The sequence below is a fragment of the Nanorana parkeri genome, unplaced genomic scaffold, assembly GCF_000935625.1.
Source record: "Nanorana parkeri isolate BGI_ZX_2015 unplaced genomic scaffold, ASM93562v1 scaffold455, whole genome shotgun sequence".
NCBI classification, from domain to species: Eukaryota; Metazoa; Chordata; class Amphibia; order Anura; family Dicroglossidae; genus Nanorana; species Nanorana parkeri.
The window spans coordinates 381,890-408,747 of NW_017306723.1; the positions used below are offsets into that span (position 1 = coordinate 381,890).

At 43.9% G+C, this 26,858-nt stretch overlaps 1 protein-coding gene across 1 annotated transcript in view; it reads right to left on the reverse strand.

Annotated features, from left to right (window-relative positions):
* Window positions 1-26,723, reverse strand: part of AGPAT2 (1-acylglycerol-3-phosphate O-acyltransferase 2) — a 43,999-nt gene extending 17,276 nt beyond the window's left edge. The window contains exon 1 of the mRNA XM_018560453.1: window positions 26,488-26,723. Within this exon, the coding sequence (XP_018415955.1) occupies window positions 26,488-26,675 (188 nt within the window). The 5' untranslated portion in view covers window positions 26,676-26,723. The remainder of the gene's footprint in view (window positions 1-26,487) is intronic.
* Between the last annotated feature and the right edge of the window lie 135 nt (window positions 26,724-26,858).

Here is a 26,858-nt window from a genome sequence, read left to right on the forward strand (position 1 = left end):
TCCCCCTATATATTTCACTTTAAAAAAAAAAAAAAATGAGATTGAGGACACAGTCCTCAAGCTCTTTTTCTGCAGCCCCTGTTATCAATGAACAGGTATCCTCTATACTTGGTGTTCCTGTTCATTCATAACGTGAGGACATAGTATGTTTACTATAACCACAATCATGAATGAACAGGAGGTGATGTAGATCACTTCCCATTCATTCATAATTGAGGATATAGTAACCATACTCTGTCCTCAATTATTTACAAACACTCAGCGATCACTGAGTGTTTGTATTAGCTCTCCTCTCTGACACGCTGTCACAGGAGGCTGAATAAGCAGTGCGGGAGGATAGCTAAGCCTCCTGTGATAGCGCTAGCTGTCTTCGCCCACACACTGCTCTGCCGATCTGTGACAGGAGGCTGAGCGGGGTGGGAGGAGAGACGCCGGCTGCTCGCAGCGCTCGGCCGTCTGTGACAGTTTCTCTCCTCCCCGCTGGGACACAGAGCAGTGCCCAGCAGAGAGGAGAGAAAGGACGGATGCACCGCTATATAGGCCAGAAAATGGAGGAGGAGAGCTTGGCTCCCGTGTCATGCGGAGCAGTCAGGATGGAGAACGAAGCATAAACACTCAGCAATCAGTACTGATCGCTGAGTGTTTGCAAATAACTAAGGACATATTAAACTTACTATGTCCCCAGTTATGAATGAACAGGAAGTGCTTTACATCACTTCCTGTTCATTTATGGGGACATAGTAAATATTTACTATCTGCTCAATTTATGAATGAAAAGGAATCAGCTCAGTACAGAGGCTTCCTGTCCATTCATGACTGGGTTGATAGTAAATATGTACTATCTCCAGATTGTGAATGACAGGAAGCCTTTGTACCGACAGCTTCCTGTTCATTGATAACTGGGGCTGCAGAAAGAGAGATTTGAGAACTCTGTGTCCTCAATCTCTTTTTTTTTTTTTTAAAGGGAAATATCAGGGATCTGTTTAGACCTGATATTTCGCCAAAGCCCCTAACAGTAAGGTAAAAAATAAAATAATTTAAAAATAGTTAAAGTTTTCAAAAAGGTTGGGGAAAAAAAAGTAAGTTTCTGTTTCGTTCTGACAAATGTCCTAATTTCATTTTCGGTCTAAAAATTACATTTCAGTGCATGTCTAATATATATACATAAGTGTGTGTGTGTCAGCTATGCTGGGAAAACACCTGCATTATATTTGTTACATGTTCCCATTCACATAGCATAATTTTAAAAATGCTGCTTACCTTTTTACTTGATGAAAAATGTTAGTCAGCTTTTATGTAAAGCTATGGAGGGGGCTCTGTTAGTTATATTAACCAAATTTAATGAAGTATTACCAACACACGGTGCTTTGGATGACTGTATTGACGACAGGTCCATATGAGCTAGCAGAAAGGGGTGGAGGGAACGGAACTCATTCAGCTGTGTGTGTGTATTGAGAATTGGGCTGAATAACAGATGAACAAACTACACAGTTTACACAGTCAGCTTGGTGAAGAGCTGCAGCGTAGCCTCACACGCTCAAACAATAAGCTCATTAGTCATAATAATAAATAAGGTTTAGTTCTAAATATAAAGAAAATGTACGGTATATGAAATCATGATTTTTATTGGAATAACAATGCCAAACCTGCACCTCCTCTTCTCCCCCACCATGGGCTGAGCACCCTTATGTTTCTCTAATGACCTTTTCTGCTGCTACCTCATGACTTGTCTGTAAAAATCCTGATACTTTAAAATATGAAGAAGCACATCACACAACACCTGCCACCCCAGCATGCAGTGCTCAGGACCGGAGTGGCCAACTACCAAGCCCCCAGCGGCTTGTATGGGGTTCTGCCATAAAGTGGGAAAGTGTCCACAATGATGAGTATGGTCAAAAATTAATGATAATATTGCAAAGGCCGTGATGAACACTGCAGTGCTGGTAGTAGTGGGCCGCTGTCAGAATGCCCGATCAGAGCCGGCAGCTCATTGGGCCCTTTTCAGCCGAAGATTTTCCGACTGGCGAAGGATGCCAGCCAAAGGGTGTCGACAGCGGCACCCACTGTGTGATATTGTATGGCCAGCTTTATTTGCAGCCAGGCATGCTGACCAGCTTTGACACACCTAATACACGGCAGAATTGCAAACTCATCAGTGAACGCAGTGTTCTCCAGACTGCAACTGTCCGAAATTATACTCCATTTACCTACATCTACATTGTATGTCATTTCCTAGAGCCAGATTCCAGGCTGCTTCTCACATGTGCAGTGGGTGGGCCTGCTTTCTGAATCTGTGCTATGCAATGTCCTCTTTCTCTGCTTGCAGTGTCAACAATAAGATCCAAACTTTCAAGGCAAGTTTGAATTTGAATGATGGGTGTAATTTTTAGCACTGACAGAAGTGGGTGTATTTGGGAATTCCTCTCCTGTTTTACATATAACAAACTGGGGTTCCCAGATTAAAGTCATATTAAAGTTAAAGCGTTTTTAAGCTATATCAACCGCTGACTGAATCACTTACAATGGATGCTGCTCCTTGTTATTAAAATGTTTTAGTTCCCTGCAGAATCAGCTGGTCCCTTGGGCACTAATATCCTGTTTTAGGGTGACTCCTTTCCATTGCACGGTCCTATGTAGCCCCCCTTGTGTGTGCTAATAAGTTGAGTGTGTCTCCACAAACCTGCAGACATAGCAAGGTAAACCAACTCCCCCCTCCCCACTTCTCCTTTTTCCTTGTTCTTTCTCAATCCTCCCTTCTCCAAGCTAGAAGATAGACAGCTTTTGGAGACTGCCCTATCCCCTGTGCTCTTGTACTGGACAGGAAGTTCAGGAAAGCCGAACTGAGAGAGTTGGTGCCCGCTGTTCAGAAATATAAGCAAGAATTGAAAGGAATATTTTCCTGGGCAATTTATATTTGTTTGATTCCTTATTGAAAACAAGTTTGAGTGTTTAATACAACTTTAACACAAAAACAAGAGGGCTAGACTGCAGCACTACAGCAATGCCTGGATGTACAGCTGAGGCAGTACAGGTGCTCCTTACACCATGCACACATCTCAAGACTCAGTTTTTCTTTACCGGTAAAGCCAGTAACAGAACTTACACTATTCTCTATAGTGATGACCACAAAGTAATTTCTTAAAATGAATCATGACAATGAATACGGCCTGAGAAGTGCAATGAGGAAAACCAGAAGCCTTTTAGCTGTTCAGAAAATCATCGTCAAACGAACACTAAATAATAAATGGGAGCAGCTCAATTACTTGATTATAATTCACATTCCCTTATTGGGCAAAGCCGTAGGATCTTGTTATACTTACAGCTATGGAGAGCCTCAATGATTTTACACAATATGAGAAACCAAGGGAACTTTGTTTTTTTCACCACTCTCACTATGGACTAGTTAATGAGCAAGCATAATAAACTCACAAGTAGGCCACAAATGTGTCAGGTGGCACGGTGTTATGTAAACCACCAGACAATGAGCTTTGAGTATGTAAGCAAAAAAGCAGGGATAATGTGCCAGCTTGTATGGCACAGAACTAGGAAGCGGCAGATTACAGCAGCATCAGGGTGGGACAGGTGGTGAGTCGATAATCCCGGCTATTCATCTGCAGGATCGGCTGATCCTTTAACATTTTAAACCACTAGTCAGGTTGGGACTGATGACCCCTAGAAGTGAAGAACTGGATATGTAATTTAAATGTATTCATATGTACAAGGTTACAAATCCCCACCACCCTCCTTTCTCTTCCAAGTAACCCGTGAAATATCAGCCATACTGCTGTGGCCCATCCAGGGCTGGCCAGTGTGTATAGCCTGTGACTTTCCAGTGGTGCTCAGATATGACATGTGTGCCAAGTTTGACCATGAAGAACGAAGGACATTCTGGGCACAGGCAGCTTTCTAGCAGAACAGCTGGAATGCTGCAGGTTTTAGAACACAAGCCGTCCCTAGACAGGCCATGGCTCTGAGAACAAGAGGATATCTGTTTCTGTGGTCTGAAAGGAGAGGAGGGATATGGTTTTTTTTTCAGTACAGTATGTTTCAGCACAGAGAAGTCTAGCAAAGCCCCCATACACCTTCTGGTGCCTTCCCTCTTTTCCAAACACCCAATATTCCAAATTCCCTCTTCCCAACTAAAGAACATACCTCCCTGCACCTACCTACTCTTTAATTCACCTTTTTCATCCGGCTTCTAAAAACATTAAGGCCAGCCATCAACATAGCAAACCACCCTTGAAGTTGTAAACGAAAACACAGATACGTTGTCTTTGAGGTCATGCATTTTCGCACAACTGTATGCCATCATAATGCTTTGCTTCCATATATGAATCAATATCATGCTTCTGAAACCTTTAAAAAATCCTCTGTAAAAGAAAAGCCCAACACAGGTTCACGTGGGGTTTTCAATGTCAAAAAGAAAACCCACATCGCTTACTCGCATGCAGTGGCCCCTGACTTATTCCTAACCATAACACTTATTTTAATCCTAACCTCAATCCCTTTATTAAACCTTTGACACTATAACTCGCGGTACACTGAGACGCCACAGTATACCGCAAGCTACTGCTCGCAGTATACTGAGACGCCGCTGCTGAAGCGGATCCAGACAATTATGTCGGGATCCGCCCAGCTGCGTGAGTGACAGCTGGCTCTGCCTATCTAGAGGCCCCGCCCCCTCCCCCGTCCGATATATAGTATAACAGAGAAAGAGAAGATATATAGGGAAAGGGGGCTTTAAAGAAACATTACCAAGCCTCAGCAATAAAAATTTAGAAAATCATTTATTTAATGTATCATTAGCATGATTAAAAAGTAAAGTAAAACATATATTGGTACATTCACCACATGGTAACGATACCGCACAATTCTGAGTCACAAAGTTGGTTTCCAAAGGCTACATATGTGCTCTTATATATCCCAACATGTTACGCCCATCCGGGCTTCTTCAGGGGAAACGAGAAGAGATGTATATCGTGTTTGGAATTTCTCGATCAGCCAATCAGAGGCAGAGGAATATAAAACATAGGTAGAGAAACAACTGTTTCGTTCAATTCGAGTTCGGATAAAAGAGGATTCTGTCAGGCATAGGCTGCCAGAACAGGAGGGTCGCGTCAGAGGAGCACACCACAGCAATCAAGCGATGAGCAGCAACAGTAAGCGTTAGCAGGTGAGGTGTTATGGTACCCTGCTCATAAGGCATGATGTTGTGCTGCTCCTCTCCCAGGCGCCGTACTCAGCCAGCGCTGGCGGATCGGAGCGGGGTGGGGGGAATACAGCCCCTCCCCTGTCACGGCAGAGAGCCGTGACAGGATCGAGAAGTGAGCAAACGCCGGTATGTGTTCGCTCACTTTAATATCTACTGAGCCAACCTGTGACAGTCTCATTGTTACAGGTCGGCTAGACCTATAGATGAGTGAAAAGCACTCACCTCATAGTTCTCCTTTAACTTCTAATACCACCCTAACCTAAACCTCAATACTTAGCCCTTAATGCCACCCTACCCTTAACCTAATTTTGAATAATTATATTATATATCACTTGAAACTTGAAAGTTAACTAAAGCCTATACCTTACCCATAAAATGTTGGATTTACTTTAATTGGATTACTGAAAGTATCTGTTCCAAATGCAATTTTTTTTATATAAAAGGAGTGCATTTATGCTTTCAACAAATATGTAACCCTCAGGATGTAATAAAAAATAATGCAAAAGAACAATTGTGAGATTGGCCAGTGCCATGTCATGGAGTTTCATCTATTATATATAATTTCAGCACTTTACATTCAATGCAAAAAAATACAACTCAATAAAGAGACAAACCCTCATGACAGAGAAATTTACTTATGAGTTTTTACCTCGATCCACCCCAATTAAAAAAAACTTTCTGTTCTTTGTACCAGGCAGAAGCAGTGCAAATATTACAAATACTGGTACACAGTCTGCAGTATGAATTTATCACCATTACATAATAACTTTCCTAACCTGTCTGGAAGAATTAAAAAAAAAACAGGTAAATAAATGACACATGACCATGACTAAGTGTCCTATTGTATGACCGAACATGACTGCACTGCCTGACACACTTCACTAGAAGACACAGCTACAAACCTAGATGAAGTAGGACTGTGAAAATTTAGAAAGCCAAAAACAAAGCAGAAATCATATGCAAAATTTCTTTCAGTGAAAACTTACATGGCCATGTAGCACAGTGCCAGATTGGCAGTCAAAATATAATTGTTTAAAGAGTTGTGATTATTAATGACGGGACTGTGAGAAGGGGAGGTGGATAACACTGTAGCCAAAATATAATACTTTGATACCCTGCTTTAAATGATGCCAGCATATAGAGACTCAACACTGAATATTTTTTAGTGTTGAGTCGAGTATTGTTTTAATATTTTTTTAGTTTTTGAGGAAGTTAAAAATTGTTGAAATCTCTGCAGGTTTTATTGTCTGTGTTTTTGTTGGTGGTAATTCTGTCTATGTTCCCGTTGGGGGTAATTCTGTCTAGGTTCCCATTGGGGGTAATTCTGTCTATGTTCCCATTCGGGGTAATTCTGTCTATGTTCCCATTGGGGATAATTCTGTCTATGTTTCCATTGGGGGTAATGCTTTCTATGTTCCCGTGGGGGGTTATTCTGTCTATGTGCTTGTTGGTGGTAATTCTGTCTATAGGGGGTTATTCACAAAGCTAGCCAAAGGATCAGCCGTAGCTCTGGCTGATCCTTCGGCTAGCTTCGGCCGCCTGAGCCCTTCGGTTCAGTAGAACCAAAGGGCTGCTGTACCGCTATTCACTATAGCCCGTATAGCTCCCGAAGTTGGCCGAGCGGCTCAGCCAAGCTGAAGGTATATGCTTTGGCTCGACTGAGCTGAGGGGAAAGCTGAAGCAGGCCGAACGGCCGGCCATTGGCCGGCTAAAAGCCTGCTACTTACAGCTGGGCGGAGCCAGCTGTCATCTCACGGCTGACTCCAGCCACTTGCAATGACAGATCAGCATCAGCGTTACTTGGTAACCAGGGGACGCTGAACTGTCATGAGAGTTCAGCGGAGCCGGCAGTGATATCACCGCCGGCTCCGCTGAGCTCTCATGACAGTTCTGCATCCCCTGGTTACCAGGGGACGCTAAACTGTCATTACAATAAGAGCTCAGCGGAGCAAGCAGTGATATCACCGCTGGCTCCGTCGAGCTCTCATTGTAATGACAGCAGGTCCAGGCCAATAGGAAACAGTTGGGCAGAGCTAGCTGTCACTGCTAGCTCCGCCCAATCGTTTTCTACTTTTTTTTACTGTTTTTCTATTCTGCTCGGTACCACGGAGGTATCGAACAGAATAGCCGAGCTGAATACTGCTCGGCGGCTGAAAAGCAGCTGTACAAGCCTGAAGTGAATAGCCGAACAGCGATCGGCTCACTTCACTTCGGGTCAGTTATTCACACGGCTGCCTTCGGCAGCTTTGTGAATAACCCTGTATGTTTCTGACGGTGGTAATTCTGTCTATGTTCCCGTTGGGGGTAATTCACTCTGGTGACTATCTGGTGACAATTTGCCCTGGTGACTATTGTCACTATCAACCTTCCAAAAATTGGGGATTTCCCTCACTTCAGAGATCTTTGCGCTTATTTCTTGTTGTGTCTCCAGGACAGGAAGTGCAAATACATTTTCCTATCTGGAACAATAAAAATATGTGTAGCAAAAAAAAAAAAAAAAAACAGGTTTTAAAGTGATATTCTATGAGGACAGCAGAAAATGGATCCATGCAACGGGACGCTAGAATACCCTTTCAAGAGAACAGGAAAGGATCACAATTGTACACCTATTGTCATATTTAGTGGATCCAGTTTTTCGAAGAAAAAAAAAAAAGAGTTAAAATAATTCAACTATCTTAGTGAATTGGCACCTTTATGGCAATAACATTTTGCTGCCCAGCTTATAGAATTTTTCCAGTGGTTTATATCTTGGCCGAGGCCAAGACTGTAAAAGGTAACATCATAAAATTCGTCTACAAGCACTAAATGGCAGTCACAGGGCCGTCTGACCGCCCTGCTGTGAAATTCTTGGTGTGCATTACGATGCTCTTGAGAATCCTCAATGAGAACTGAGTACGGAGCAGCTACAAAATATTGTACAAAGCTGGGAACGTTAATTGCCTACCAAATAATTTCCTTCACGCTGTGCAAATTTGCAGACACTTGGCAGAAGTATATTTGCCCAATTACTTTCACTGAATGACCATTAAATATTTCATTTCGTCTCTCCTCAAACTGTGAAGTGCTTTGTGGAGGAAACAGACAAGTTTTTTGTTCTGTTTCCAAGTCTATCGATTTGACAGAGGGCGTTGTAGATTAACCCACAAAGTCCAAACTTTAGTGGGCTAAGCTGTCAAGTAATATTCGGAACCCCTGTGCGGTCCAAGCTGCATATGCAAGTTCCACAGCATACAGTATGCTCTTTTGTCATTTTAAAATACTCTTCTTGTAGATTTGTTTTAAGATTAACACTGATTGATAAGATTAGTTATTTTAACCTTACACTCCTTCATTTGGATTCAATTCACATTATTTAAAAACATTAAAATAGACCACAAAGTCCAAATCCCATTCGCACTGCCACGGTCTCAAAACCACAAAGTGTATGTGGTGCCCAGGTGACCACACGGATGGCGCTGTGCAAAACACTAATAGTAGTAAAAGTAATTAGCTGGCAAACACTTGAAGGGTTTTAAAGTATTGATATGTTTATTCAATACCCAATGTCACATACTGTCATACGGTGCTAACGTGTCGGGTGCGCACAGGGATCCTTCATCAGATGTGTCACTGTCGCTCTGATGAAGGATCCCTGTGCGGACCCGACACGTTAGCACCGTATGACAGTATGTGACATTGGGTATTGAATAAACATATCAATACTTTAAAACCCTTCAAGTGTGTGTCGGTGAATTACTTTTATCACTATTAAAATAGACCACACGTTTCTCAATACATTAGGTTCTGGTGTCAAAAAGACAGTGCCAATCGTGTTTGGCAAGCGTTTTTTTGCTTCTTTTAAAAAATGTAATATAAACACTTACATGACATGACCCCCTAACCTTAACCCAACACTAACCCAGGGCTGGACAAATCCCTGGATACCAGTGCTCCCTAAAAATTACATCTGGCACCTAATGTTTGAGGTTTTCTCTAGTCGTCAATGGAGTTGGCTGCTGGAAAAAAATCCTTCTGTGTCCTGGATTGAACAGACTGGCACCTGAGTTCTATATTCATTTGTCCACCCCTGCACTAACACAATGCCTCTGCACAGATCATATGGCTTCTGCTGAAGATCTCAAGGGACGACTGTTCAGTAAAAGTCAGCCACCTGACCTCAGTTCCCCAAAAATTCCCCAGAAGATACTATGTGATGCCCCAGAGCTGGTCACATGCCCCTGCACCATTCTAATCCTGCAGTCACCCTCTTACCTGAGGCCTGGTTCACACCTAGGCGTATTGCATATGCGCGTCTGTCGCGTGGTTGTCGCGCAGTTTTTTTACCACGAATCGCGGTAAAAAAAATTGCGCGACAAACGCGTGTTTTCCGAGGGCTACTTGGCTGTATCCCAATGGAAACGCGCAACAAAAACGGCCCAAAGTAGTACATGTACCTTTTCAGGCGTGGACCGTTTTGTAGCGCGTTAGGTGTGAACCAGACCCATTGAATACAATGGGATTTATATGTTTGAGCGTTTTGTAGAGCGTTCGTCAAACGTAGAACGCGCTACAAAACGTTCAGGTGTGAACGAGGCCTTATGGCATTCACTTTCACTGCAGCAAGTGTGCCAAATATTTAAGTAAACAGGAATGCAAATCTGTTCTGAGAAAGATCCTTCAGTAAATGTTTGTATACACTGAGGCTACTCTATGTACACACAGACGCTCAGCTGTAAACAGAGAAATAATGTGAACTCGCTCACAGGTCATCTGCATATTGCACAAAGCTAAAAGGCCTCTCAAAAAAGCTAAAAAACAACTGACATAATTAAAATAACACAATATGCTACAGAGCCAGCTGTGCCCTAAATTACCAACCCTCCTTTACAACCATGTCATTCCTGTTTAGCAATAATGATGAACGGGGGCTTGGTGCAAACGCAGTTCGTCTAAGTTCGCCCGCACAAAACTGTGAAAGCCCCTGATCATCACTATTTATTAATAGTGTCTCTAAATATAAAATACTGAAGTGGAACTGAACTCAAAAATGAAGATGGTATAGGGAAAAATAGAAATGTTAATTGTACCAAAGCAGTACCCTGAAAATTGACCTTTTGTCTTGAATTCCTCCTAAAAATAACAACCACTTACTGATATATGAATGTTCCTAGGTACTACTGTACCTACACCTCGTTCTCTTCAAAGCGTACCTGGGCCAGACTATGCACATTAAATTAATTACATATTCTTAACAGTCAGTAAAAGAGCTTTAAATCAGGCTCTCACTGACCGCACTAGCTTATTTACAGGGGTGCAAAAAATGGTGTCTACAGATGCGCACAGCGTCTAGTTTTTCATGCATGGGTACATAGCTGTATTTAAATCCATGGGTCCATTTAGACAGCTGTGCCTGTTGGCATTGTGAACGAGTTATTCATGCGTCTTTGACGCAAGTGCAATATGATCTCACCCGTCAGTCAGGAATGACATTTAGCGCGCACTTTAACATGCAACAAACGAGTAGTCAGAAACACGTGCAAAGCTCACAGCCCAATCTGTTGCATGAGCTTCTTTGCCATGTTTGTCACACGTATTTCAGCCCTATTAAATTAATAGGTTGCGCTATGCTTACACGCAACAAAACATGCCATGTGCAGGAAGTGTGAATGGGACCTAAGATTGTGCTCAGTCTGTTTCCAATAGCTTTAAAATCACCTGCTGACTGTTTAGATTTGAGGACCAGCAGCCTGGCAGGATTCTGCTGCAAAAGGAAAAGACCTAAGATTTCAATAACTATGTTGTGAACTGAAGACTAATTTATAAATAATGTTTATAGATGGTTTGTTTTAAAATGATTTTACTGCTTGTTAAAAATGGGTAAATACTTTAGTGTTCATGATCTGGGCACAGGTTCCATTTACAATGGTTTTCTTGATATCAGATACTGGGAGGCACTGGTGAGATGCAAACTAGCTGGATTTACTGGCGAAAAACACAAACATAAAAAACACACCCAGTGGAATTAAGAACAATCATGTTTTACAGATCAGTCCCAGGTAGCCTTGCATGGCCTCACAGCCTGATAAAGATCTTATCTTAAAGCAACACTGTAATTATGGGGCAGGTTCACAGGTATAAGATATCAATCCGTACCATCAGCATACCAGTACCTGTCCGGGCTCCTCACTGGAAGGATTTTCCAAACTATCCCTTCGATAAAATCAAGACAACTCTCTTCGAGATTACTGAACTCACAAACCTTCCAAATGTCTAATACACAGCTTTGGGAATGCTGTAAATTAATAGTTCCCTTTACTCTATCAATTTTACAGTTACTGGCTTGATGTTCAATATATTCATGATTTCATTACATTTACAGATCAGTAGGTTCTTCATCTTGTGGTTAACTACATGTCAGGGAGTGTGAGAGCATCCCTGCTAACTGCTGAGAGAAAACCAGTTAGGGCCCATCCACACTAGATGCAGTGCATTCCAGCCCAATTCTGGTCAGAACGCACTGCAGCCGCTCACTTCTTAGTGGGGCAGGAGGGGGTGTGACGGACCAGTCAAGTGAATGGCGCCGTAGCCACGCCCTCCGACCGCAATGCAATCGCCGCGTTGGGATCGCAAGGCACATTGTGCCTGATGTCTGGTCCGGTGCGATCAAAATGCTGCAAGCACAATGTGCCTCGCGATCCCGTGCGGACAATCGCATTGCGGCCGGAGGGAGTGGCTACGGTGCCATTCACTTGAATGGCCCGCCACGCCCCCTCCTGCCTCACTAAAAAGTGAGCCGGCCGCAATGCGAGGCAGTGCGTTCTGGCCAGAATCGGCCCGGAACGCACTGCATCTAGTGTGAATGGGCCCTTAGCCAGAGTATACTGTTTTTTAGTTGATCTGAGAATAGCCATAGAAAGCTATATAGTAACAAACAATGCTCCTTTAAACACTTTGTTGTTTCTGAATTCCGAGGGAGAAATCTTTTTCTGTAATTTTCATAGAATACAATGCAATTCCTTGATGACTCATCCTAATAAATATAATAACCAGTAAGCATACTGACTGCACTGCCTAACATACAGATGACCACTAGAGGACACCCCAACAGATCTTTTATTATAAAATGTGATCATGACAATTCTGTACACACCATAGTAAGCCAAAAAAAATGAAACTGGCATATAAAATGTAATCCAGGCAAATGCTGCAGTATGATAATAAAGTAAAGAGTCACTGGGTGATTTCCCCTTTAAAATGCGGCAAAGTTTCCCTTTTTCTTAATTTGCAGAGAGGAATAATTCTGTAAAGCGCATTAATTTGATATAGTGGTTGCTGAGCAGCAGTGAGTTGTGAAGTCAGCACAACGGATGGTAATGGGAACCTTTTAGAAATTATAAAGTGCTCTTGGAATTATCAGGAGAAAATGACTGGAGAGCCGCAGAGAATCATTAATATTTCTCACTTATCGCCGGCTCGGTTATTTCCGGAGAGTCAGCCTTGACTTTGGACCTTTGGAACGAGTTTTCCCAAATCAGGTGGAAGTTAATATATGTATGTCCGGAGATAGGCTGGTAAAAACAAACAGGAGATCTTCAAGGTGATATCTGTTGAGTTGAATTTTGTTACCAGTTAAAACAACGCCAATGTGGGTACAACATGAGAAGACCCTTAGACAGGTTAAGGGTCACTACACTAAAAATGCTTACTGAGCTTTGTGTCCTCTATATAGTTTTGGTGGTACAGTATATGGAAATAGGGCCTAGCTTTTGTATGCACTGAACTCCATGAACACATCTACATTGGCACTGTACATGAAGAGGTTGCAGAAAACAGGCAAAAACAAGTGTGATAGACTGAAAAGGGCTTAATGACTGATGCCCTGTGGATGGGTTAAGCAATTTAAAAGTGATACTTTAATTACCAGTGAGTTAAATCAGCCTCTCACTTCTTATTTATCTTAAGTTACTTCACCAGAGGGATCTCCCTACCCTAATTCCTGACTCTATTCCTGTTCACCTGGGAGTGTTGTGTCCCTGCCCACCTTTGTGTGTGCCAGCTCCTACTGCTATATTCTTCAGAATATAAAATGACTAAAAACCCATCAGGGATGGTGGGAACTCCTCATAATGGTCACACCAGGTGTGCAGACCCAGGAACTCAGGTCAGAGGTATCACCAGTAGACCTCCTGAGAAATGGAAAAAACTGTCAGAGGTTTAACTCCCCAGCATCCACAAATCACCAACATATTAGGTTTGGACACAATAGGCTTAAAGCGGACCTTTACACTCAACAATCTAATTCTACCAATGCGTCCCTCTATGTGTGATGATTGACAATAACATAGACATGTCAGGTGTAAAATGCTGTGATTCCGAAATACTTACCCTTAAAGAGCATTCACTTCCTGCTTTGAAAGGGAAAAATGACTTCAGTTTGGCAAAGCAATGCACACTGGGATTGCCTTGTCATCAGCAGAGCATTGCTGGGAAATATCATCTCAGGGAAAGGCACTTTCCTCTCCTGAGATGATGTGCATGGTCACATGTCCTAGTCACATGTGCCAATTGTTAGGAAGTAAAAAGAGATCTAGTAATTTGCCCTTAGTAAACATGGCCACTGTCAGAAGACTGGGGAAGAAAAGAGAAACAAGGTATGCAAAGAATACAAAGCCTGCAGTTATCTAGAAGTATATGTTTGAAGAATGTCATTACTAAACAAAGGTGTGTTGTTTGTTATTTTACAGATAAGGGTAAAAGGTCCGCTTTAAAGGCGGTAAAATTGTTCAGCTTTTCGAAGGTAAGCCGTGAGTAGTCAAGAACAGAAGACACGTTCTGCAGGAAGTAGCCTTTGGTTCATAAAGTTGAATGAACCATATTGGAAAGTCAGGAGTCCACAATATTACTACAGAACACACAATGCGTTGTGCTCGCAGCTGTACAAGGTATATCAGCAGATGACCACACAGGAAACCTGTCTACAGTAAACCTATAAGAGTCTATGCAGTAGGCTAAGCAACATCTGTGATGGGCTGTTAATAGATGGAAAAATGGTCCCTGGTCCAATGAAACTCGGCTATAAATGTACCACCATGATGGCTGACTCTGATTTGGGCTTAACACTTCTGGGATAAACTCAACTGCAGCATCTGTCTGTTCTGTTTTTTTCTGGCAACGTTGTCTCATTCAGGGACAAATGCAACTATTTGTTTTTCTATGTTAAGATCTAACTTCCTGTCCTTTGGGTTTCCTGATATGTGGATGATTTCAGACGAATACAGAACGATACAATTATCCCCTTTGACTAAAAATCACATCAGCATACAGCTCTGCATGCTGATACGAAATCATCTTATACTCATTAGCTACACAAACATATTTTTATTTTACTTACAATTTCTTTTTTTCTACTTCCTGGTCCACTTTGGCACACAAATGATATAATGTGCTCAAGCATTGCATTCTAGGAAGGTTACCTCAGCAGAACATCTCAGAGATCTCAGTTAAAGGCATTTTCCTCCCCTGAGATGATGTGCATGGTCACATGTCGTAGTCACATGGGCCAGAGTTCCAGGAAGTAAAGAGAGATCTAGTAACCGGCCCTTAGTTAAATTGGCCACTGTGAGAAGACTGGGGAAGAAAAGAAAAATAAGATATGCAAAAAATAAAAAGCCGACAATTATCTAGAAGAAGTATCTGCTTGTAGATTTTATGTACCAAACCTTTCTAAAGGTGCCTTTGTTGTTATTTTGAAGATATGGGGAAAGTTCTTCTTTAAAGGCATTGCAGAGATACAATATTTCACACCCTTCCCCTATCTAGGAATGAAGCAGCACATTTCTTGAATACGTCTTCTTTTGTTCCACTTAAAATTCACTGTGCTTTAGTTTCCCAGTCTGTGACTTGTTAGTTGTGTGACATCATACTAAACAGGAATAGTTCTCAAAACTTAACTGCAAAAGCATAATCAGTTATCTATCACTTTCCAACAGAGGGCAATAGCTCATACCAGAACTTGGTGTGCTTTGTAGGGGATGTCCTGCATGTCACACACAAGAATGAGACAAGTATTTCATAGAAAGCAGAATTTACAAACTCTACTTCCTATACAGGAGAAGGACGTTTGGAGGAAACTGATCCTTCCTCTATCTAACGTTCCTCTCCTGAAATACTCAGCACTGATGGAGGAATGTGGTCCTTCCTCTATCTAAAGATGGGTAGACATGTGTCTATTTTTTTCATTCAACCTGCAGGATGAACAAAAAAATAGAACAGATTCCTTGTGAGCATTGATGGAAGCATCCCCTGCTGTTTGCACTGTATTCTGACAGTGGCCGCCAGCCCCTGTCAGAATACCTGAATGGAGGTAGCAGCTTATTAGCTGCCAGCTCCATTTTACCTAGAATTTTACAAACTGCTCCTTCAATCAGCTGATCGAGAGATGCCGGGTAGAAGGGTGCCAAAAGTGGCACCCACTGATCAATTTTGGCAGGTTATCAGGAACCGGATGACATTTGTAATGTGTGTACCCTACCTAACTCGGCTCTCCTGAAATACTCTGCACTATTGGAGGACTCTGCTGCTTCCATCTTATTACTCTCCTCTCCTGAAATACTCTGCACTATTGGAGGACTCTGCTGCTTCCATCTTATTACTCTCCTCTCCTGAAATACTCTGCACTATTGGAGGACTCTGCTGCTTCCATCTTATTACTCTCCTCTCCTGAAATACTCTGCACCATTGGAGGACTCTGTTCCGTCTCCATCTAACTCTCCTCTTCTGAAATACTCTGTACTGCTGGAGGACTCTGCTCCTTCTACTATCTAACTCTCCTCAAATACTCTGTACTGCTGGAGGACTCTGCTCCTTATTCTCTATAACTCTCCTCTCCTCAAATACTCTGTACTGCTGGAGGACTCTGCTCCTACTATCTAACTCTCCTCAAATACTCTGTACTGCTGGAGGACTCTGCTCCTTCTTCTCTATAACTCTCCTCTCCTGAAATACTCTGTACTGCTGGAGGACTCTGCTCCTACTACTATCTAACTCTCCTCTCCTGAAACACTCTGTACTGCTAGAGGACTCTGCTCCTTCCTCTACCTAACTCTCCTCTCCTGAAATACTCTGTACTGCTAGAGGACTCTGCTCCTTCTACTAACTCTCCTCTTTTGAAATACTCTGTACCGCTGGAGGACTCTGCTCTTTCCTCTATCTAACTCTCCTCTCCTAAAATAATCTGAACCATTGGAGGACTCAGCTCCTTCCAATAACACTCTCCTGAAATGATCTGTTCTGGGGGAGGAATCTGCTCCTTCCATCATATAACTCTCCTAAAATACTGTGTGCGGCTGGAAATGTTATACTCTGGTTCAGGTTGCTACAACTCCATCGCATTTAAAAATGGTGACAACACTGAGGATCGGAACAAAAGCATAATTCGGAGAATAGCTTTGTGAAATCTTGGTAGCCGATTCATCCCCAGCAGGGTGCATTTCTGGCCTTCACTGTTTAACAACAACAAAACATTCATTTAATGCCTTTTGCTGACTGCGGTTATGGTGAAAGCTCAGAGCTGACTTCGGAAACAAGGCCTTTATTTTAACTCTACTACAGTAAACAGATCTGAATTTAAATTGCTAATGTCTTCTCCCATCTGCAGTCCGCACTGTGCCAGCAGGCCCCATTACTGAGCCGGCGGCTGTTCCCAAGCTCCTCTAAGTGCTGCCTGTAAGTATAATGGTAACACATCACCTAAGACAGGTGCCATAAACTACAACAAGAGAATGACACCAATCTCATGCCCCTAACAGTCAGGAGCATTCGTAGCAGACCTTTGCTCAGTATTTTTGATGCACAGTAAAAGATAACAGCTACAGACTCCTGGTATTTTATGAAAAACAATCTACAGGAGATAAAACGGAATTCCAGACAAAAACTTTTGTTTCTCTACTCAATGCAAAAACTTATTTTTTGCATTGAGAAGAAAAGGGTCAGAAGCCCTTGTCAGGCTTTTATTGTATATTTAATATCTATGCCCCCATTAGATATAAGCATATGTGTAACAGGTATGCCGGTGAAGCCAAGTTTTATAGCACTGCAATTTGCTCTTCTCTCTGCTATGCTTCACAGATGCTGTATCAGTAAAGCTCATCACACACATTACAATCTGGCTGTAGAATCTCCTTTACATTGACTGACAACTATGAAATGGAAGGGCCTGTCGGCCAGGACACAAATTGATTGAAAATTTTAGGTAGGTCCTCATATTATACAATTTTGGTAAATCAAAAGGAGAGTGTGCAAAGGTTGTACAGTCAGAATGTAAATTGTACGTAAGATTTAGGGCCTTGGTTCTCAACTGGTGGGTCGTGACCCAAATGTGGGTCGCGCCCCCGTGTTCAGTGGGTCGCCGTGTGCCTTCCACTTTTCCTAGTGAGAGGCATCTCAGCCTCCCCCTAGAGCAGAACTGTCAGTTCTCGTGTCAAGCAGCCATTCATATGCTGACCGGCGCCGAGTGTCAGTTTGAGGTGGGGCGGGCTGGAGCTATGGCCACGAGGGAGCTCCATCCATGCATGAATTACTTACAGCTTCCTTGCATGTCCTGTAGAGGAACCTGGACCGGAGTGACGTCACTTTATGGCACCTGGCATCTCTACAGGGCACACAAGGGAGTTGTACAAGCAATGCACAATGCGCTGAGGATCCACTCCAGTTTTCGTAAGGTACGGAGATGGGGTGGATCTTTAAAAAAAAAAAAGAGAAAAACATTTTTGGGAGTGTATGTATGTGTGTGAAATTGTGTCTGTGGTTGTGTGAGATTGTGTCTGTGTGTGTCTGTCAGTGTTCTTGAGGGCCCGTTCACACTAGTAAAGAGTGATAATCAAACAGTCCTGTGCGACTAACGCACTGTCCTACGCAATCACGCCTACTACGCGTTCTGGTGTGGGAGGTGCGTTGCATTGCCATTCATTTGAATGGCACCCCAAATGCACCTCCCGGCCACAGTTCATTCGCCCGCACTGGAACGTGCGGTACTGCAATGCCATACATTAATTGCAGTGCGACTTGGATCACAACTTAATGACCAAGGACAAATGTGGGCCCTGAGGTTACAGAGGTTGAGAACCACTGCTTTAGTTTATCAGGAGTTGGGGTAATCATGGACATAACTTGACGTTCCCCAATCTGACCCCCTTATCAGGTGATGTCTATGAAGCTCTGATCTCAATGAAAAACTTGTCCAAGTGATGTTGTTTCCCTTATGAGGCCCCCCTCACTACCACCTGACATGAATGGGAACCGTTTGTCGGTGATAGGGAGATGATCGGTCGGATTGCACTTCTAGGGTCAAGCTTTAGAGAGCCTCAAATCCGCACATTATCAGTCAGGACACCAAATAGAATTCATACACAATTACATGCAGAAATGTTACCATCCATCCATTGCAGACTACATACAGATTATTATTTACTCTGGAGTTCTTCATTAATACACTTTAATGAGTGTTTCACAACAGTCACCCAACCGGCTGGGCCTGCCGTTCAACAACGGTGCTTCCAGGTGAGTGCCTCAGGAAGTATTGAGGTCACAGGCAGACAAGCAAGTAGCATTTCAGAAAGAGGGTGGCAATGGCAGCCTCCATATCATCACACTAGAGGGCCCTTTGTAAACTGTATATAAAGCCACAGAGTAGAGAAGAATTAGAATCTCTTTCAGATTTGTATTGCTGTCTGCGTAGCCAATAGATAGATTCAGTCTTCCTATGAGAGAACAGGAGGCCAGGGGACATCTCCTAATGGGGACACCTGTCTAAAGCTGGCCATAGACCTCACAATTATCATTCCTTTTTTTTTTTTGTCCTGACAAACCCCTGTTCAATTTCCGCTGGAATACCCCATCATGCACAGACCAATGTAGTTTTCCATTATCATTCGTTAGCAATACTAACTGGCCGAATTTCGCTGATCAACCGAACAAATTTTCATTTGCGCATGTGCAGTGTTCATGTTGCGATAATTTTTGTACGAAAAAGCCATTAATCTATCGATTTGTTTCAGTTTTTGAGTCTGTGATCGCATTGGTTTTTAGGACGATAATCGCAAGGTGTATGGGCACCTTAAGAGGGGATTTTTTTCTTTTACTTCCTGCTGTGCCTTCAGTACAGGAAATACAAGGAATTATCTCCAATAGGACACCAGCAGCAAAAAAAACAAACTGTGAATGAGGTTTTACCTCATTTTAAAGTTTTGGCTTTAAATATACTTTATCTCAACCAGAAAATATAATGAGAAAAAAAAATTGGAGCCTTCATATACACAGATATCTCAAGCCCCTGAGCGCCCCCTGATGGATGGGGTAGAAAGAGACCATACAGTTTTTGTCTTCAGAAGAGGGAAAAGGGAGGCGGCAAACAAGATCACTGGTTCCTGGTGCAACGTCAGCCACGTTAACTTCAGTTCAATCACACAATGGCTGCCCTCATTAAAGCATGCCATAGCTGAGAATACCCTCTTGTCCTCGTAATTCACCCCCGAGCCTCCGCTGAAGCTCCGAGATTTAGTGAGCTGCGTGACAGGCCTCCAGTTCACCACCGCCGCGAGATTTGCAGCAAGACAGAGAGCAGAAGAGTCACCGGATGAATCATGCTGGAGTCACCGCAGCGGAATTTTTTACAGAGAAATGTTACACTTAGTCTGAGAGCTTGTTCACACAACGTCCGGATTCTGTGCTGGCCATATCAGTTCGCTCCTGCACTAAAAATGCATCCCAATGTATCCATATGTGTTTTATGGGCTACAGTTCTCACATGCGCAGTCCGTTCAGGTCACAACATAATAAATACTGCATGTCACATTTGCGTACGCGTCAAAAACGCACCGAAAACACGCCAAAAACGGACTGCACTGAAGCTAAGCAAAAAAAAAGTGAGCTTGCAAATCCTCATATAAACTCCAAAGCTGACCCTTGGAGTCCCTGAGCCTCAAGATCGGGTGCACCCAATAACGACGTCTCCTGCGGGCTTGTTCTCTGCAGCCAGCACCAACACCATGTCTGCAAACATGTGATACATGTCTGATCACCAGCGATGCGATCAAAATAGCGCTTGTAGCATTTTGATCGCACCGCACAGGTTCGGACCGCAGGCACAATGTGCCTTGCGATCCCGTGCGCCGGATCGCATTGCGGTCGGAGGGCGTGGCTACGGCGCCATTCACTTGAATGGCCCGCCACGCCCCCTCCTAACGCCATAAAAAGGGTGCCGGCCGCAATGCGAGGCAGTGCGTTCCGGCCAAAATCAGGCCGGAACGCACTGCATCTAGTGTGAATGGGCCCTAAATGGTTTTCTCTCAGCAGTTGTTAGCAGGGATGCTCTCCCTGACATGTAGGTAACCACTAGATGAAGAACCTACTGATCTGTAAATGTAATGGAATCATGAATCTGTATACTGACAGCCCCACGGCTAAAAAAAAAAAGAACTGTTAGCGTCCAGACCGCGGTAAAAACAGTGTCAAAAACGCACTGCATGCAAAGCACCGCGTTTGCAGTTCCGCACGAGACCTGGACCAAGTCAGGACCAGATCAGGACCGGAAAATCGCGTGAACAAGCCCTGAAGGTGGACACAAAGCGGAGGTATAAAATGGAAGAGAAAATGGAGCCGCAACAATTAAAGAACATGCACAACAACAAAAAACACAATCCACTATCCTTACAACCCAACTCTGATATTTTTGTGGGCTCCGGTGGGTTCAATCACCCTCCAACTTCTTGCATCTCTCAAGGACTCTGGCAAGGAAATATATACAGCAGAGTTCCCAGCTCCGCCCCCTACCAAAGTTAGCATGGAGGAGCTACTCTCATCATCTTCTCTGTCTTTACAGCAGGGCAGGTAAAACAATCTCTGCTTCACACTGGCTGCAGTTTGGTACACACCAAAGAGAGATTTTAAAGCTGAACTCTAGACACAATATAATCCTCAATAGCCACAAAGGATATAACGCCACTTTGCATGCACCAAATGCATTGACTGGGCAATAAGCCAGTTATTGTCTTGTAGAAGTAGTGGTGACATCATTACTGGGCTGCACAAGGCCCACAAAGAGAGCAGAGCTGTGGGAGGGACCCAGCAGGCCTCGCCTACTACAGGCTGCCTGCAGAAAACTAAAGGAGGGGGCGGAGACAAGACCAGTCACCTTGCACAAGGAGAGAGCAGCAGTGACCAGTCTTTATTACTACAGGAGGCAACGTTTCACAGGATTACTGCACAGATCTGACAGAAATAAGCCGAGCACACCAAGATTCAAGGCTCTTGTATTCTGGCAATATTTGCTTATCCAGGAGTTCAGCTTTACAGAAACACAAATGAATGTAGTTATGTATTTATTAAAAATAATGTACTTTATATAGGGATACATTGATACCAATACTAGTATCGGTATTTGTGCCAATGCCGAGTATTTGGGCGAGTACTCGTACTCACCCAAATGCTCCGATGCCTAGCCCGATACTTCCGGTATCAGACAGCCAGGCAGCGAGTCATTACACACTGCCCGGCTTCCTGATTGGTAGGGAAACCGGCTCCATGCTCCCTCGTCACTTGTAATGTAATGACTCGCTGCCCGGCTTCCTGATTGGTCGGGAAGCTGGCCAATCAGGAAGCCGTGCGCCGTGTAATGACGCATCGCCCGGCTTTCTAATTGGCTGTAAAGCCGGCTTCATGCTCCCTCGTCACCTCATGACGAGGGAGCATGGAGCCAGCTTCCCGGCCAATCAGACAGCCTAGCGCTGCGTCATTACATGGCGCCCGGCTTCCTGATAGGCCAGAAAGTCAGCTGCATGCTTTCTCGTCACCTAGTGACGAGAGAAGCATGGGGACGGCTTCCCTGCTAATCAGGAAGCCTGGCTTACTTAACGGAACTATTCGTTATCGGCGAGTACCGAAAAAAAATATCGGTACTCAATACCGGTATCGGTATATCCCTAATTTTAAATTCAACAAGTATAAATACCAGAATTTGATTCAGTATCAGCCTCTTGTAATTCCCTGCACAACAGCACTCAGACTGGGTACTTGGGGCCAATCAGGTGTCCTGTATTTACATATGCTGACAGGCAACTTGCTGACATGCAGAGAGAGCAGAGAGAGTTGCTTCTCCTGCACTGTCCAATCACAGCTACGTTGCTTAATTGCAGCAAAGTAAAATAAGGTCACCAGGCTGGCTGTACTATGTGGTAGGGCTGTGTAAATTCCCACACTGGATGGACGGTAATAAAAATCTTTTGCCAGATAAAGCTGTTTGCCTGAAATCCCACTGTAACCTCTGATAGAACAAATCATCCACCAATCAGTGAAATATGATTTTTGTGTGACGTAACCACCTAATTAGCACATTGATGATGTTCATGAAAAGTTTCATGTTATACAAGTTGTAGGAAAAAAAGAAATTCAGTCTAAAAATAGCAGTTTTGCCCTCAGCTCATCTTGCGGTATCAGTATAAATCATATACATAAATGATAAGTCTGCCTTAAGGTACCATAGACAGATACTTCACCAAGATCTATGGCAGGGAATAGCCGCCGTTCATCAAGTCAGCCCGCTGCAGAACAGCACACACAGCGTTTCGAGCCTCCAACTATCTAGATCGAGAGGCAGCCTCCATTCATATCCAAATCAGGAAGGCCGTCACTATCAGTAAATCTGGAACAGATTGGAATGTGTATGGCCGATTTAGCTAATCAGCGTCTCAATGAAGAACGGTCTGAGTTGCACATAGCAGTCAGCGATTATTTTCAAATTTGGGTTGGAAAAATGCCAGCTGGGATCTGATTGCTTTAAAGTAGAACCAGTAGGCTGCGGGCGCTGGTCTTGGAGCTTGCAGGAGCAAGGGTCAGGTAAGAAAAAATGACCCACATTTGTCCTTGGTCATTGTCACGACCCAAGTTGCGCCACGCTGTAATGCATAGCATAGCGGTGCGGGGGTCGCACTGCACCGAAACGCACGGCATTGCGGTACTGCGCATTCCGGTCGGGCGATTGAACTGTGTGCGGGAGGTGCATTTGGGGTGCCATTCAAATGAATGCCAACGCAATGCACCTCCCACACCAGAACGCGTAGTAGCAGCCCACACTGGATCCTCAGCCTGGGGTCCAGTGTGGGCTGCTGTGACGGAGCTCCATCCATATGTGCATTGCTTGTACAACTCCTTTGCGTGCCCTGTAGAGGTGCCGGGAGCCAGAATGTGATGTCACTCTGTTCCAGGCACCTCTACAGGACATGCGAGGGAACAGTAAGCAATGAATGTATGGATGGAGCTCCCTCGTGGCCATAGCCCCAGAACACCCCACCCCACCTCAAGCTGACACTCGGCACTAGGCAGCATATTTTAAATAGCTGCTTGGCGCAAAAACTGACAGTGCTGCGCTAGGGGGAGGCTGAGGAGCCTCTCACTTAGAAAAGTGGAAGGCACGCGGCAACCCCGCTGGTCACGACCCACCAGTTGAGAACCAAGGCCCTAGACCATGATCAGCAGTTAACCCTTGCAGTGCGAGGGTTTTTTTTCCCGCAGATAGGCTTTAAAGGAGGACACTTCAGGATGGTTGTTACCTGTCATGCAGTACTAGTTCTGGGGCAGGCATCAGGCTCAGAGATGCACCAGCCCTGGAACTGGCACCACTGCTGGGATTTAGGTAACGTCAGTCGCTGGTGCTGGGTGGGAGCCTCAGCTGTGACAGGCATCCTGGCGGCCTTCCTTTAAGACACAAGGAGCAGATTGGTTATAGACTACAGTGATAATAGTTAGATGGTGTCATTTGTTTTGGGGGTTTTTGCAGGCTGGCTGGTACATTTTTGCTTTTGTACTTTGTAAAGCCCTTCCATGTGCACCTTACTTTAGAGCTAGTTACGAATTGATGAGTGCGTTTGCCATTTGTTTCACTTGTTGGATTTGGTGTGGGGAAATCTTGGGGGTTTCAGCTGCCATTGCTTTTAAAGAGATTTGAGCTACCTCCGGGTGAACCTGCACCCAATGCATTCTTTGCTATATATGCTCCAAAATAGAGGCTCTCATAGATTAGAGTTAGGACCACACTACACAGAGGGGCCTTGACAAGGCATATTTTGCAAAAGTTGTGCAACTAAAACCTCTTTTTTTTTACCCTAATAGTTGGACATTGTCATTTGTTTTTTTGCAAGCTGGCTGGTGAATGTGCTGGAAACGTTTTCCTTATGGGCAGGGATCCCAACCTGAAAAAAGTAATTTCAGGGAGGTGCCCTTTTTATTTCAGGGAGGAGCCCTCTGCCCCCCTTACCCCATCTGCAGTGGGGGATTGGAAGAGCATCCCCCTGAAATGATGGCAGATAGCAAAGAAGCTATTGCTTCTTTAATATCCGCTTTGTTTTTTTTTTACATATTCTGAAAGCTGCTGCCGTCAGACTAAAAAAAAAACCAGCATAGGAATGCATGGCTAGATTACTATTGGCTATTTCAATAGCCAAAAGCAAGCTGGCTATTGCACCCGCCCTCTGCTGTTGTTAATCAACAGAGGGAGGACCTGATGGAGAACTTCAAGTCCACCTCTGATTGACAGCAGCAGTGGACGGGTGCAATAGCTAGTCTGCTATTGGCTACTGCAAATTCAAATAGCCAATTGTAATCTAGCTATTCATTTCTATGCTGTCTTTTTTTTTGTTTTTTTTTTACTCTGACGGCAGCCCAATATCAGACAAAACATTTTTTTTTTCTGATTCGTGGTAAAAAACGCACGACAAACGTGCGTTTCCGAGGGCTACTTGGCTGTATCCCAATGGAAACGCGCGACAAAAGCGCCCCAAAGAAGCTCCTGTACTTCTTTGGGCGTAGGGCGTTTTGTAGCGCGTTCATACGGTCTGTAATACGCCTAGGTGTGAACCATACCCATAGGAAATAATGGGATTTCGGTGTTTGAGCGTTTTGCAGAGCGTTCGAACGCGCTACAAAACGCCCAGGTGTGAACCAGGCCTAAACCTTTCCGGGAGAAAATGTTTCTCTCCCGGGCGGCCGGGAGTCGCTATCTTATAGGGGGAGACTCTTGGAAAGTCCGGGAGAGTTGGGATGTCTGTTATAGACTGTTATAGAAACGCAGCATCTAATCAAAGTTTCTCCATCCACTGAAGTGACCAAATTGAAGCATAATTCCCCATATTCATGTATAAAGATCGGCAAAGTCATCACAGCGTATTGTTGTTACTTGTTTATATCATTTTTTTCGATACTGAAGAAGAAGTCTATTTAAATCAGGAAATTGTCCCCAATATGGATTCATTTCATGGGTTACATGAGGGGTCCATTAATGTGGGGTGACACCAGACATTTTTATACACAATAGGGTGAAGAGTTTGGAGAAGGCAGGAGAAGTGAACAATCGGGGACAAAATAGCTGATTTAGAGAAATTCTCCAACTCAGCTCACTTTCCAGTTCAGCTATGTTGTCCTAGATTGTTCACTTCTCCTGTCTTCTCCAAACTCTTCACCCTTTTGTGAATAACTCTGTCATTCTAAGAACAAAAACATGCCAAGGGGGGGAATTTATCAAAACTGGAGCAGACAGAATCTGGGGCAGTTGTCAACGGCAACCAATCAGCTTCTTCTTTTATTTTCAATGCTTAACTAAACACAATGAGGAGAGACGCTGATTGGTTGCTATGGGCAACTGCTCCAAAATCTGTCTTCTCCCGTTCTGATAAATTCCTCCCAAGAGTTTTTTTCAATTGTTTCAATTGATCCACAGGAATATTTCTATATAGCATATTCAAGGGACACGCCACGAAAAAATTAGATGTCAGTGTTTCTTCTAAGGCTTAGCTGAGTTCCCGGATCTGCACACCAGATGTGGCCATTATGAGAGGTTTCCACCATCCCTGCTGGGTTTTATTTTTAACTTTTTGAATCATGGAGACTGTACCAGGATGATCTGGGACACAAAGGTGGGCAGAGATGGGAACTCGGGCAGAGAACTTGCCCTGTCACTGGCAGGATTGTTAGTGTGTCATATAAGACATAAGGATGTGCGGGGGTGGGGGGGCTTGGTGCAAACCAAGCCTGGGCAAAACTGTGACTGACACACTCTCCTCGGCCCGATCAGTTGCGGCAGGGGCATTCCTCGCCCCTTTGTGATTGGGCTGGGAGGGCATACGTCAGTGACACCTTTGTGCAGGATTGGGCAAATTCAGCCCACCAGCGGGTGACCCCTTCTATAATAGGGGACTGACCTTTTGAATATCATTAAAAGGTGAAAAACTGGGACTGTATCAGTCACTTACCTCATATTGTCCACCGTCCTGCCACCATTTTTCAGCAGGCATACTGGCACTGCCAGCGCAGACAGGATAAGACACAAAACGCAGTAAGAAACTGTTTTAAAATGGAGTTTGAAAGCGCTGCTTATCTCCATCAGAATCAGGGGGGCGAGGACAGCCATGGCGAGCCAAAAAATCCACCACAGGTCCATCTCGGAACCCGACCAGAGAAAAATAAAACCACAGAAGTGCAGTGAGACAAAAACAAAAGCTGGCAGAAGGGGTCAGAGGTTAGGTAAAAATGACAATAATAGTGTTTGTCTGCGTGCAGGGGAAGGACCGAACTGCACAGGTACAGGCGTGTGACACGAGCAAAGTATGAAAGTGCAACCGTT